Source organism: Nicrophorus vespilloides, unplaced genomic scaffold (genome assembly GCF_001412225.1).
Source record: "Nicrophorus vespilloides isolate i.1.1-1 unplaced genomic scaffold, Nicve_v1.0, whole genome shotgun sequence".
NCBI lineage: Eukaryota > Metazoa > Arthropoda > Insecta > Coleoptera > Silphidae > Nicrophorus > Nicrophorus vespilloides.
Window position 1 is genome coordinate 395,678 of NW_017098951.1, and position 16,062 is coordinate 411,739.

Sequence of the window (16,062 nt, forward strand, 5' to 3'; positions counted from 1 at the left end):
TATAATAACTCAAACAAATCGATAACTGTATATTGAACTGAAATATATCAATTAAGCAATATATATATAAAATGTTTTCGTTCTACATTTGAACAGTTATTTAATGATTAATTGCTGTTCAAACTCAGATCACATTCGGTATAGTTCTGTTTTTTTTTTTTTGGTACGCCACGTTCAAGTGTCAGTAAAATGGATGCTGCAGCCACAGATGCACGTAACAACCTGCATTACGCCTGCATGAATATGTGAAAGGGTGCGTTATTAAATCGAAAACCATGAAACATATAAATGGCCAAAGTAATTAATATCGGGCGGGCAGAGCGAGCGACGGATGCAGTTTCCAGGGCCGCTGATGCCGTACTTCTGGAATTACGTAATAATATGTTTGAGCGAAATGGGATAGGGAACTACGCCAGAGGAACAAAATCAATTTTACGTATATATGCATTCATACTATATAGTAGTTGCGCCGTAATGGGTAACGGACATTACGTTTAATTTTACGCGCTTCGCATTTATGGTATTATGGTATGGTAGCTTTTTTTTTTTCATTTAATGTGTATTGCTTATGCATGGCTGCTGGATGCACTTTATATTCCATTGTTCTGAATTCCATGCATTTCATGTAGTTATTGAAAGCTGAGATTGTTATATAGCTCTATGTCGCACAGCCTTCCATCTAAAATCCATTTCTTCTCATAGCATTAAGTTTTTCTGAAGCATTCACTACAATTCTATTCAATCATTCCATCATAATTGCATTAACAAAAAAAGTTTTTTTTATATAGAACGCAGATATGACTGTACTATATCTGAGTTCTACCAAATTAGTTCTATAAACGACACTTTGTCTTTAGAAGTAAATATTCTACTTAAGCAACATTTTCTTAAATAAATAGTTAACTTATATTAAAAAAAAAATCACATTTTAAAATATGAATCAAAACTCGATTGTTTGTGTCTTTTCGTATAATAAATAATAATATTGCAACTATAAAAAATAAATTAAACTGCTGCAAAAGGCTATTGACCATAGGTCTTTCTGCTCGCTTTTTATATTTAATTGAGTTATTGCATTTAACAATAACACTTCTTTCTAATTGAGAATCTTTTAATATTCAATTCAAGAAACCTATTCATTGTGTCATCTGCATATCTTCATTTCTAATTTCTTTGATGTTATTCTCTTTTTCTTGTACAATTTTGTCGAATAATTGTATGGCGTAGGCCTTAAATTGAAATATTTAATCCAATATACTTAGAAATATACTAAATTAAAAATAATATTTTTTTTATGCTTGCAGTACTTGAGTCATTTTTATTATTTAATCATATATAAACACAAAACTAAGCATTAGGTAATTTGAATGAATCCATATAAATTCATAATTGTGGGCATTTGTAAATATTGCTAATTTTATTTTTCTTACTATCATTATTTATATTTAAATTGTCCTTTTAAAGAAACTCAAAATATAAAATAGAAAAAATTATTAAATGCATATGACAAGTAAGTAGTGTGTTACTTTTATAATAAAATAAAGTACAGTGGAACCTCGCATAACGAGCATTTCGCTTAACGATCAAAATAAATTGTAAACTCCAAAATGGAACGCATTATCGTATATTACATTAGTTTACATGGGGAAAATTGTTTCACTATGCCAGTAAAAATCCGGAAATTTTGGAACAGATTATGATCGTTAAGCGAGGTTTCACTGTATGTATGTTGTTAAAAAATAAGATAATAGATTTATTTGCAAACGAACAACTAAACGAAAATAATGACCTTAACAATGTAAGCTTAATTGATGTTTTTGGTATATTAAATGGAATTTCGTGTATAATAATATAAATTTAATGAATGAACAGAATTTTTTAATTGATCATTAGCAAATGTAAATGCCAATTAAAACAAATACGATTATGAGTTGAGAATGAAAACAAAACTAATTTAATATTTATTCTAAAATTTAGCATTGAAATAAAAATAATAAATTAATATTTAAAAAATAACGAATCATATTTTGTATTTTGTTTCGTTTCCTAATAGCTCTTAGATAACTCTCCACGTATTTCACACTGCAAGTAGATCCAGTTTAAAGTTTACTGGAACGTGATTTATAGCAGTTAATACTTGATCTTCTTGAAACTTTACTAACTAAACCAATTCTCCTTAGGACGGGGGGTCTCGCTTAAGGAACTATAATTTCCGAAACATATTGTAAAGATTATACTAATTATAATGAAGTGCCGTATGGTGGTAGTTCGTAAATGTTCATATTAATTTATAATTTTAACATTTACTTGGTCAACTTTTAAAATTCGAGTATAACATTAACAGCTACAATTTCCTTATATCCAATACATATTAAACTTTTATAACAAAAATTACAGTTTATATATATTACATAAATAAACATATCCTAATCAATCATTTAGTATACAATGTAGATTATTCTAAAGTATTCTTATTAAGTTAATAATTTTGACACACTAAGAATTTAATTATATTATTACTTTATTTCTGTTTTATTAAACTATTGGATATTGGGTTGTACAGAAAGTTTGTGCTAATTTTTCACTAAAATTACAATTCATTGTTGATCTATAAACCTTTCTTCATTTTTCACACTACTTAAACATTACATACTCTCAGAATTTATTAGGTTTTTTTTCATAAAATCTTCTTCAGGTATTTTTTATCGACTAAAAATGAAATTGGAAAGTGCATTGTCTTGAGAATACTACGGGTGGACAAATACAAACAACTCTGGTGGACAATCTTTGTTGTGTAGTAAAAGAAATATAAGGGCTGATATTGTCGTGATTTTTTTTCCGTTAAATTGTGCAAAACTCATATATCTTAACGGTTTATGTAAGCAGCTTCAAAAACTTCGTCGATAGTTGTTATTGATATTTTTAATATCTCTGATCATGTGTCGTGTAGTGTGAGTTATTCTCGATCAATATCTTGATTTCATTATTATTACTAGCAAAATTTTAAGGCTGAAATCAATCAATTTAGAGAAAGTTCATTTAGCTAAATCTCTTCTCTGTAAGGAGAATATGTCTTAGTTATTGCTTTAGAAGCATCTTTGGTTTCACAGTATAGAAAAGTATCAAAGTACATACAAATATCTTTTTATTTTTATGCGGTTTAAAGTACTCGATTAATCTGATATTGGCAAAATCGATTACCTGTACTATGAAATATACATCAAAATACGTATTAAACTGTAGAAAGTGTTATAAATTACAATAAACTGAAATCAGATATATTTAAACATTTAGAAATAACCATTAGACTTATCATTTTGTTCTAAATAAATCAGTTGTATAAGAAAATGTGAATATTCGGATTGAATAGATAGTAAATAAATATTTTTAACAACAAGAAAGCGTACATTAAAATATATTCCCGAGGCTCACCCTTTATGAACACGAAGAAGATTATATATCGATTCTAACAAGGAATAGCTGAAGGACACCCTGCATTCAAGCTATGCTTTGTGTGTATGTATATTTGCAACCTTGCTATTCAGGTTCGATATACGCGATTTTTTTTTATAAATACCGGTAATAGAATACGGCACGACTCTGGAATAGTCAACCAAGAGTCATTCTATTTGGCCGTGTCCTTTTGATCCTCGAGCGGGAAGGAAACGAACTTACTAAAAAGCTATTAGTTTCGTAAGTAATCGATTCCGTGCACGAACGGTGTATGTGTGTATTTTTTTTGTTAATATATAAATTTATCAGAGCATTCTGGAAATATCTTAAACATGATCGCAAGTGTAAACACGCTTCGGAGCACGCAATATCTGAATTAATTTAAACTCGATAATGACTTTTGCTTCTCTAAAAGAAGGAAATGAAAAATGTGTTTGTATATATATACATTGAATGAATAAGGGAGAAAGAGGGAATATGCTAAGCAATATTTTGATTTATGATATAACAGAAAGTTATATAAGTATACATAGGATTGTGTAGAATGCTGCTGCGTATATCGGGTTTTCAGGACTTGATAGTCCCAAAATTGACTGTTGTGCTGCAGGGTCCCTCCGCTTCCGTCGGTCCTCCTCCTTCCTCCTCGTCCTCCGACACTCGAAATCGCTGCATTGTAATGCGCTACGCCCGGAAGCGATTTTTCATTTTATTCCGGTAGCTGTGTACGCCGAAAAGCACTTAGGCGCCGCCACCAACCAACCAAACCTCATCCCACCACGCTGATATTATTTTATTACGCAAAACGTTGCCGCCAAAATTGCACTGCGTTACGGTGAAAACGCCCGGCGCATTCGCCAAAGTTATCTTTTATTAACCTAGCCCCATTGTTAAGGACACTACCACTCCTATTAATACTATAATAGATACATTGTGAGCTCTATTGTTATAGAGTAATGCGCGCGAGTAAATAAAGATAAATTGCAGAGAGTCTTGCTAAAACAAATAGTGAAACTAGGCTTTATTTTGTGTAAACATTTCCGATCGATCATTTCAAGCACCTCAAAATAACATGAATTAAATTAACAATATAACAATTGTACGGGTAATCGAAACCGCTAATATCCCGCAGCGTTTGAAACCAAGAAATTGTATCTTCTAAAAAATGTAATGGGTCACAAATTGACAGCTGTCTCTGTATGTCAAAGCGAGGAACTTATGAAGAACTGTTAGCAATTTATTTGTAGTATAACTACAAAAAATATGATAAATCAGACGGAAAAAACAAATGTTTGTTATTTAGGAATTAATAAATAAACAATATAAACTTTAAATAATTATCTTTAGTCTTCGATTTATAATAGTTCTTCATAAAAATACACAAAAACAAATATGAATGAACTACTTTAACCTCCAATTATATTAGATAATTTATCAATATTTAGAAATATTGTAATTTGGATAATAAATATCCAAATTACAATATTTCTAATAAATACAAAATTCAATTCAATTATTCTTGAAATATATTGATGTATCTATTAATTCTTTTGCAGAAACAAAGGAGAATTTAACGATTTCCTAGCACAAATATGCCACCACATGGTCTTTCATCTTGTTGACATTTAATAAGTAAGTAACAACAGAAGTATTTATCATTCAAGTATAATAATATATTTTCAATTACCTACGCAATGCATTGATTACTACAATTAAATGATAAAGCTATTAAACAATAAATTACATTAAATGGTAATAATACCGTTGGTAAATCCAACAAAATGCTGTCTTTTATATTTTGTTACATTTTATATTTAATGGAATAATAGGTTGATTGATTGACAATAATGGGCAACTTCGACCGCGTGCATAATGGACCATTCTCTGATTTAATCAAATTGTAATATGTCACCATTTTCTCTTTAATTATTTCACATTTTATTTTTACTATCAATTATTATTAGGGCAAAAATAATGCGGTCTGCAGTTTATTGTATATTTATTTATAAAATATTTATGAGTAGAAAATAGTATCTGTATTTAGTAGGAGTGTTTATTGTGAATTGGCTACCGACCACAGATCTTTCAGTCATATGTATTATGCGGACATATAGAAACAGGTTGACAAGACAAGATATAGTATGCAGTCTTTCCTTTGTCTTTCATAATATGTCGTTTAGGACTGTGGATATAAAACTCAAATAGTATGATCACACGATCTGATATATTTCTAAAAGTACCGTATTTACGTTCCGGTAAAGACGTATAACGAATCAATTATATTGATACAAATCTGTCTTCCTGCTAATTTTTCAGAGTTTTTTGGCACTATGATGAAACATTGTGTGCCGTAAATCAAAAAAGGTCCATAATTAATAAAGGCCATTATAGCGAAATGCAAGGTATAGGTTTATATGTAATTGTTGTAAATTGAAATGTATTTTAAACTTAGATACAGTGATTGAACTAGCAAATACATATTTAAAGCTATCGTTTAAGATATCTACATATTAATTATAAATTACATAATTATAAAAGTTTATATGTGTAAGAGTGTAACTGAGATTTTATTGTAAAGACATGAAAAACTTTGAAATTGCGAAAGTGCGAAATTTTTGCCAATGGTTGTTTTTCTTCAATTACTAGTCTAAAACTAGTATACATATACTATTAGCTTACATATACTATACATATACTATTAGCATATAATTAGCAAGTTCATAGATTTGCAGTTAATCATGCACTATGACGGATCTATAATTTGCGCTAACTTTAAGTGAAATAATGAAGATGTAAGTTTATATTCGTGTTTGTGGTAGTTGTGATGATTGAATTATGTTACGCAGCATGTTTAATTGAACCATGAGTTAATTGGGGCGGACATTTCGATTGAATCAGCTGGAGTGTTCATGATGTGATTATAATTACATTTAGTAAAATAGATGTGCGGAAGGTAGTCCTGGCATATTGGCCAGTGAACGGATGGAAGGATGGACGTGGATCGGACGTAGAACCAATGGTCATTTCGGATACACATTTTACACACTCGACACAAGTCAAATTGCACTCGCAAATCCCGTCGCCGATTGGTCCATTTCCGCGCATCCATTTCCGTCCTCGATGATACTTAAAATAAACAGCGACCCGCTGATTAATCCCAACTTTAATTAAGTGAGCATCCGACGCAAATACTCTATCCGAATGAACTGAACCTTAGCATTCTTCATCTACCGAGAACGAATCTGTGAATAAATATATTGATTTTCGGAATGGGTCATGTATACATCGAGTGCAGTGCAAACACGGGACGGCATTCAATTCGAAAAATGTCTCGGCCGGTACGGCTCTACCTTTATTTGCTACTTCCCGGACTAAAATAGAATAATGCTAATATTTATTCAGCTATAAAAGTTGAACAGCTGAAGGCGTAGTTCGCATTCGCTTTTCTCTCTCATCATTCACAATTCAACTCAGAAATAAATATTTCTTTTGCCTTTCTTTTACTAAACGATAATAGGTTTCAATCAAACATGGGGATTTTTAGACACTCCTCGAAATGCTATTGTAACGAATAAATTAACCACAAACAGACATGAAACCAATTAAACAAACATAGGTTACCTCGGTAGAATGACGAATTCCCACAACACGATTTTGCTCTAACACGATTCGAGAATTGCGGAAATCCCCATACAACATTACCACAACACAAATGTCATCTGCATTAAACAAAATTAGTTCAGAGGATGAACTGCACAGATGGAATCTCAGAAGTTCAAAATTAAAATGCATGCAGGAAAGCATACATTATTGGTTAAGTAGGAATAAAATAATGTATGTAAAAGAAATTCGATAGAAATCAGCAACTATTCATAGTTTTATTAAACATGACATATATGATAATTATAAAAAATATAGTTTTATATTAAGTCTGTCTCTTTTATTTCTCAAAACATATCGATCAACCTTTTTTTGTGAAACTTTAACTACCATCCATCTTTTATAATTATTTATAATAAAATATAAGCAAATATCCAAATTTAAGATGTGACTATTCATAAGGTCAAGAGACTGTTACCTAACTAGAGGTTTGCATCAGCTGATTACATATAACGTTCTCTAATGTTATGTAAGTGGTGTGAACGGCACTTAAATTATATCATGGTGATAGGAAGAGTCCGGTCAATAGGTTATCAACCTACCGCCAGCAAAACACATTACGACTACTATGAAAATACGACATTCATGACAGTGTATATATACAAGAACATTTCGTGTATCCGTGTATTTGTTGTAAGTAAACATAAATATTAAAATATGATAATTTCAAAAAAACATTATTATTAGATAACTTTTTTTTATAATGAATAATTTTATAGTACTACTACAATTTATAAATAAATATTGAAATAAAATCGTTATGTACTTGAGACTTTTTAATCGTTTTATATGGAGTTTATTTATAATGTAATTATGTGCTTTTCTCTCCATATACCTTATATAAACATAAGATCGAACAACATTACGCGAGACAAAATCAAAATATTATCTTATATACAGACTAAAAAATATAATAATAATTTATTTGATGAATATCTGATTATCGACGGTTGTATTTTTTGTTGATAATAATAATTTAAATGCTTAATTTTTGTTTGTATATGTTGTGTATATTAAACCATTAAATATTAAACCTTTTAAATAATTCAAAAAAATGTATATTTATTTAATGTATCTACGTATTTAGGGATGAAAAAGTCAAAGTAACACAACAAACATGCTGATATGTGCTTAAACTAAATCTATTTTGAGGATAACTAAGTGCAAGCCTATAAAGCGAGTAGTAAGCTAATGCGTTTTTTATTGCTGTAGAAAATTAGAGATTCGTATCATCGGATTCGAGTACGATTTCATTATGGGAAATTATGTAATAATCGATGGGGGCAGCTGGTTCTGCCGTGCATGGCGAATGAACGATGATCGATCTTTCGCTCTTTATTTTTATTTGTTCCCAACACCCTCGAGTTTAATTAATGCGCATATTTTTTCCGGCGCCGTTCCGTTAATCTTAATTAAGATAAACTTTAAAACAGTATAATAACAACTTATTGCTCAATCAAATATATTATAACAGCTCAGAATGTGTTGATTCATTAATATATTTTCTATAAATATATAATTGCATTAACCAAGAACTTTTATTATTACATATCTTATTACTAAGTTATTTTTTGTGCATGTTCAATAAGTTAGTAATAAGTTCTTACAAAAGGATTACTTTACAAATAATAATTATTACAGTGAAGTTATTATAAGCTCAATTTAAAGTTAAACCAGTTTGTGTTGTTAGTCTTTCTTTTTGTCGGCAAATTTCATTTTTAAATTTATAGTAACTGTAAAGTCAAATTATTTTGATTTATTCCTAATTTAGTTAATTTAATTTGTTTATTGGCCGCAATCAGCTATTTTGATTGGACCTAGTAAAGTATTTTTTTACCATTCTCACTTAGATTTATTTTTTTAAGAAATTATAATATTGTTTCATATTATTCATCAATTTCGGTTGTCTTTAATTATTCCGTCTAAAGAACGTACAATTTATCTAAACTGCAATTCAAGTTGCGTAACCAAATGTTGCGTAATGTGTGTGAATAAACTTTGTGAAATGGCTTTGACCCGCTTAAGTGGCTCAATAGAAAAATGGCATTCTCGGAAGCAATTCTTAGCGTAAGTGCGAGCGTAACTTGCAATTTTAACTTGCGGCATTAAAAATTGCGATATAGAAGTGCACAAGTGTGCAATTACATTTAAACGTCAATGGATTTTTGTACAATAAAATAGAATGTTTTTGGAAGTTTAGTCATCTATGTTATATATTATTCAAGATCGTAACAAGGTTAAACAGTTTTATTTGTTTATTTATTAATAAAACAATATATATTTTTAATGACCAATGTTCTAATTAGCTAAAAGTAATTATTATGAGATTTTAATTAGTGATTAATTCGTTATAGTGATTCATATGGTTTTATTTCATTGTGTTGTTGGAATAAATATGGTCAATATTAAAATTTAATCATGTTGAATAACATATAATAATCAAATTTCTATGTTTGTTTCAGTATTGAATTTAAAGAAAGCAATGCCGGGACTGTGGACCACGTGGGCGCTTCTAGTATGCTTCGTATTGCCCTCATGCCTTCCGAATCCGCACAGAGGTCGTCACCATCCGGGAGAGCCGCATGCGGAAGCATTTCATATAGCGCGGGATCCGTTCGATCCTCACAAAGATAGCGAGGAGTTTAGACGTGATGCGCCGGAAGAGAGACGGGAGTTTTCCCGAAGAGATAGCACCGATGATGACCCTCTGGTCGTGCAGACCAAGAAAGGAAAAGTTCGAGGCATTACGATAGATGCGGCAACGGGAAAACAAGTTGATGCATGGCTCGGAATCCCGTACGCCCAGAAGCCGGTGGGTCACCTCCGGTTCCGACATCCAAGACCGATCGAGAAATGGGAGTACGTTCTGAATGCCACCAAACAGCCCAATTCGTGCGTACAAATTATAGATACCGTATTCGGTGACTTCCCAGGAGCCACCATGTGGAACCCAAACACCCCGTTGAACGAGGACTGTCTTTATATTAACGTAGTCGTCCCAAAACCACGACCGAAGAACGCAGCCGTCTTGCTTTGGGTCTTCGGAGGTGGCTTCTACTCAGGCACCAATACTCTTGACGTTTACGATCATAACATAATAGTATCCGAGGAGAACATAATCCTCGTTTCGATGCAGTACCGCGTCGCCTCGCTGGGTTTTCTTTACTTCGGAACAACCGACGTCCCCGGGAACGCTGGATTATTCGATCAGATGATGGCCATGCAATGGGTTCGCGATAATATCGCCGCCTTTGGCGGCAATCCAAACAATATCACGCTCTTCGGGGAATCCGCTGGTGCGGCCTCTGTCTCTTTCCATCTACTCTCGCCTCTTTCCAGGAACCTATTCTCGCAGGCCATCATGGAATCGGGAAGTGCCACTGCTCCTTGGGCCCTCATTACTAGGGAGGAGAGCATCCTTCGAGGACTGCGATTAGCCGAAGCCGTGGGCTGTCCGAGCGATAGCAAAAAGATCCCGGCAGTCATCGCCTGCCTCAGGAAAAAAGATCCCGTTGAACTCGTGAATAATGAATGGGGGACTTTGGGTATTTGCGAATTCCCCTTTGTGCCGGTTATAGATGGTGCATTCTTGGACGAGCATCCGGTCAAGGCGCTGGCTAACAAAAACTTCAAGAAGACAAATATCCTCATGGGATCCAACACAGAAGAAGGCTATTATTTCATTATTTATTATCTGACGGAACTATTTAAGAAGGAGGAGAATGTTTACGTTAATCGCCAGGAATTCCTGAGGGCTGTCACCGAGCTAAATCCGTACTTGAATGCTGTCGCTCGTCAAGCCATCGTCTTCGAATACACCGACTGGCTAAACCCTGATGATCCGGTCAGTAACCGCGACGCCCTCGACAAGATGGTAGGTGATTACCAATTTACCTGCAACGTGAATGAATTCGCACATCGCTATTCGGAGACAGGTAACAATGTCTACATGTACTACTACAAACATAGGACAATCGCAAATCCATGGCCTTCCTGGACTGGTGTCATGCACGCCGACGAAATCAACTACGTCTTCGGAGAACCCCTAAACCCCACCAAAAGCTACACAGCACAAGAAGTCGATCTATCCAAACGTATCATGCGGTATTGGGCTAACTTCGCCAAAACCGGAAACCCAAGTTTATCACCGAACGGTGTCTGGACGCCCACGTTTTGGCCACTACATACCACCTACGGCCGGGAATTCCTCACCCTTGACGTCAACTCCACCGCAACTGGACGAGGCCCCAGACTCAAGCAGTGTGCCTTTTGGAAAAAGTACCTACCTCAACTGACGCAAATCACAGGTAAATATTATTTTGTTCCACCGTAGAAAATCCCACTTTACATAATCCTTACTTGTCCGGTGCAGTTCGTTATTTTTAACGTGTACAAAGGTCAGAATTTGCATAAAGTGCTTTCTCTGCGGTTATGTTGTTTCGATTAAAAAGCTCGCTCGATCTCTTCATAAATATTTCTCCGCACAAACGGAATCCAATTAGTTTTAATTAATTTTACGAATATAATTTAAATTTGTAAGCGAGATTTGTAAGAGAAATTCAGACTCTCAGGATTTTTATGATTAAGAAATAAAGTTGAGAACTTCAAAGGAAATATCAGTCAGTATATGCCAAATATTTTATATCGAATAAAAAACTTATGATTGCAAAGCAGGTGCTGCAATATAATTTATTATTTATGGGCTTTAATAAAAGAAATATTAGATGAAGATGAGAGTAGAAGAATAAAACTGGAGCAAATGTACGAAGAAAATCTCTGCAGAACCATTCGCCTAGAGAATAATATTGCATACGTGCCAATAACGGTCCGTAATATTAATATCAGAAAAGCAATGAAAAATTTGCAATAATAAATCCGAAAGCATGGCTTTATTACGACAGGAAAAATGTTCCTACAGTAGAATTGGCCGATTCGGTATACCCAAGAGACGGAGTGGTGAGAGAAAACAATTATATCGTTCGAGCTAAGAGGGAAAGAGAGATTTTCAGCGATTGTTGGGAAAACTTCCGACCGCTGGTAAAAGGAAAAACTAAAGGAGAAGAGAAAGAGGGAGAATAACGTTAATGTGAATGGAAATATTAAAACTTTTCGCCATATCCTTCACTCGGTTACCCCAATAAACTTGTTCTATTCCAATTTTTTTTTCTTGTTCTCCTTTCTTCGTCTTTTTCTTCTTATTCATTCTACTTATTCCCATCTCTCTCTATTTTTCTCTCTCCCCCACTTGAATCTGAATCGATTTGCCTGTGCCGGAGCATGCTTACCTAGTAGACGGGAGTTTGCAAAAATAAGTTTTGTTTTTCCTTCGGTCTGTCCTGGAAAAAGTTTTTTAATGGTTGCACGCTGCAAATTCATTTAAATCCAAATGGAAGGTTTAATGGATACAGATTCAAGTGGGAATAATATACTCGATAACGAGAACTTTCCATGGAATGTAATTGAATGTGAAATGAGTTAATCCGCTATATCTTAATCAGTTTATGATGCGCTATAAACGCTACTAATATATTTAGGTAAACCCTTATTAAACCAGCGACAACCTTTCATTTATTATACTTATCTAATATATCAAATTAACTATGACTTAACACAATACAAATATCTCACTTATAAAAAAATAAAAGAAAACAAATATTCCAAATACAAATAGAGTAAATAAAGTAGAACCTTGCATAATCCGTTCCAAAATTTCGGGATTTTTACTCGTATAGTGAAAGAATTTTCCCCATATAAACTATACGATAATGTGTTCCATTTTGCGAGTCATTTTTCTTACAATTTATTTGGCTCGTTAAGCGAAATGCTCGTCAAGCGAGGTTCCACAGTGATAATAAATCAAATATTTATTCCAGTGATTTCAGCGGAAAACTCTTTCCGTTTATATAATGTAAAGAAAAAATAATAATTTGCAAAATGTCCATTCTGTTATAAATGAAAAGCAATTGTACCTTATGTAAACATACGAATATAATGCTTGTTAGTATTCATACGTCCCGTATTAATATATTAAATTTCAACGTCCGATGTATTGATCCTATTGGCTCATGATAGTTAATAGGACTATAATATGTTTACTTCCCACGTAAATCCAATCCAAATTCGGTTTAATTAACAAATTTAATTATACATAAGGAGTAAATTAAATGGTTTTATATATGTAGAATTGAATTTTCTAAATAATATGAAAAATATAATAATAATAATGGATTTATCTTCATTAGGTTAGATATTACTATAATATTTCTAAATTTAATATTTTGTTGCATTAATAGTATAGTATACATACAATATTTAATATAAAGCTTATTCTACAGTAATGACTTGATTTATCACAAAAGTTTAAACTAAAATGAAAATTCATATATACTACGCACTCAGAACATTTTAATATTTTAAATTGCATAATTATTGTACCTAAAAAAATTACACTTTTCATAAAATATTAAATATCAGTACAACAAAACTTAAAAAGTATACAAGTATTGAAAAATATCAATCTACCATTAGTTCTTTCCTCTTTGTCAAAATATTAAAAAAAATGTATTTCGTTAAATATCTAAATATTGTATATTGATTTAATGCATGCATATGAATAGATTTACTTATAATTGTTTTATGTGTTTTATAGTTTTCAAATAGTTTGAAACTAACTTTTGAATGTTTGAATTTGTTTCAGCTGAAATACAGAATGCGCCATCTAACAAGCCGTGCACGAGTTCGTCCATGCAATCGGTATCTTCGATAGGGGTCGCCACCTTGGCAACATTCTTGGTCTGCACAATGCGACACCTCTGGTAGAATGTACCAAGCAACGGAAGCGAACACCGAATCATCAAATTTGGTCAAAATTTTTGGAAAGCATATCACCATATTGGTGCAAAAGAAAAAACAAACAAAAAATTCAACAAAAAAAATACACAATACGAGTATATCATTGGAAATTGAAAACCACAACAAAAAGGAAACAAATATGAAATTGGTTAGGGATAGTTATGCTTCAAGCTACATAGTCTACGCTTGTGATGATAAAAAATCCTCGTAGCGGTGGAGATTTTCACTGTTTATGGACAATATTATTGGTACATTCTTCTTTTTCTTTTGTTATTTTCTCCCTCTCATACAGTGATAAATATCAATTGTCTTCGTGGGGTGTTTTGCTTCATGTTCACCAGTTCACCCGGCCTATACTGAATATATAAATAATATATACAAAAATATATGAGGATGAAAGCAGGTGGCTGCAATGCGATTGGAATTGTCGAATCGCCCAAACTTACAAACACAGATTGAACGATGTTTGTATTTTATAAATATATAAACAAAAAATATATATTACAAAAAATAAAATTTAAAAAAAAAAGAGTAAATAAAACAAGGTTTTTTAGGACCAGAAATGGGCTTCTTAGCAGCTTCTAAATGAATACCAAAGGCCTATTGAAATCATCATCAACTTTATAGCGAAAAGAAGATCTTCATGAAGGAGAAAAACCTATAATTATCTTGTTTTCTTTTAGTTTTTGTTTTTCTTTCGAAGCACTGATTCTTAAGGGCTGTGCAAAAACATAATCTGTATAATCTGGCGAAGATTGTTGAATCTTGGAAACAGTGACTAAAATAATGCCAATTGTCTCACAGCGCGAAGTGGAAAAGAACAAGGGATATAAACAAGTCTAGCTAAGCTACATTAATCTAATCTTTGCTGCCTTAATATGAAAAAAAGAAAGAAGAAGATGAAGACGAAGGAAAAAAAACTTGAAAACATAGTTTTGACAAATAATGAAACTCTCTCTATTAATCCTAGTATTCTAGTAACGATAGAGTATACTCTAGTGCCTCCGCATTCTTAGTATTAGCTTGCCACTTGTAATAATTTTTACTTGGAAATAGAGTAAGGAAAAATTAATGGATACAAGCGGCAAGCCGCCATTATACTTCTTAAGCTCGCCCCGCATTACCACTAAAACTACTACTCAAAACATATCCAGATGATGGTGCAAATTTAAGTGAAATTTAATATTTGTTTTTTTTTGTGTAACCATTGTCAACAATCGTGAGAGCGATTATTGTAATTATATATAATGATTTTAGTTTTTAGCAACTTCTGTGTTTAGAAACGAAAAAAAAAATCAACAAGTTTTAAACCGTACCTCATTGGTACTATACACACTATCACACACAGACACACAGTAGTTATGTGTTTAGTTTAAGTTAGATATTTTTGAGCAAAGGAAAAATAATAATAATAACTAATAACTTGAAGACAGAATCATAACTGGCTTTCTTGAATAAGAATAAAAAAAATATTTATCAAAATATGAAGACGATGAGATTTTAACCGAGACCCTCGGATCCCTTTTTAACGACCAGCAAATAATTGTACATTTTGTAACGTTGTCGTAGATTTTCATATGCACTGGATGTGAGTAGCTCTAGTTTAATACTGATATTTAATTTTCCTGGTGGCGAATGGAAATTGTCACCTTTGCCACGAGTAAAATTAAACATCACGTTTGGTGTTCCAATTAAAAAAAAATGGACATATCATAAATTTAGGTTTAGGTATTAATATTATATATATATAAATATAGAATATAACAACATATCCTTGCTTTCGATATACACTGTATATGATGATAATAAGCTGAAGAAAAAAAACCTTTTTAGACTTATATTTAGAACTTTCTTTGGTTTGAAACTCATTCCAATTGAATTTCTAAAATACAAAATAACCATGAAAAAAAAAGTAAATAAAATTGGCTTGCCCGGTTCTTCCAGTTCTTTAAAAAAATATATATAATATATTCGAGTTACTACCATTTTACAAAATGAGCCTAATAGAAAAAAAAAACAAATATATGATATATTAATTAAAACAGCGAAACAAGAAATAAAGTAATTATTAATAATTGTCCAAAGCATATATTTAAGCTT

At 32.1% G+C, this 16,062-nt stretch overlaps 1 protein-coding gene across 4 annotated transcripts in view; it reads left to right on the plus strand.

Moving 5' to 3' along the window:
• Positions 1-14,741, plus strand: part of LOC108563672 (acetylcholinesterase-like) — a 70,685-nt gene extending 55,944 nt beyond the window's left edge. For 3 of the 4 annotated variants that reach the window (XM_017922410.1, XM_017922409.1, XM_017922411.1), the window contains 3 exons: positions 5,007-5,082; positions 9,573-11,417; positions 13,808-14,741. In XM_017922410.1, the coding sequence (XP_017777899.1) occupies positions 9,593-11,417; positions 13,808-13,929 (1,947 nt within the window). In that variant the 5' untranslated portion in view covers positions 5,007-5,082; positions 9,573-9,592 and the 3' untranslated portion in view covers positions 13,930-14,741. The remainder of the gene's footprint in view (positions 1-5,006; positions 5,083-9,572; positions 11,418-13,807) is intronic. The other variant, XM_017922413.1, reaches the window with a different exon arrangement.
• The last annotated feature ends 1,321 nt before the right edge of the window (positions 14,742-16,062 follow it).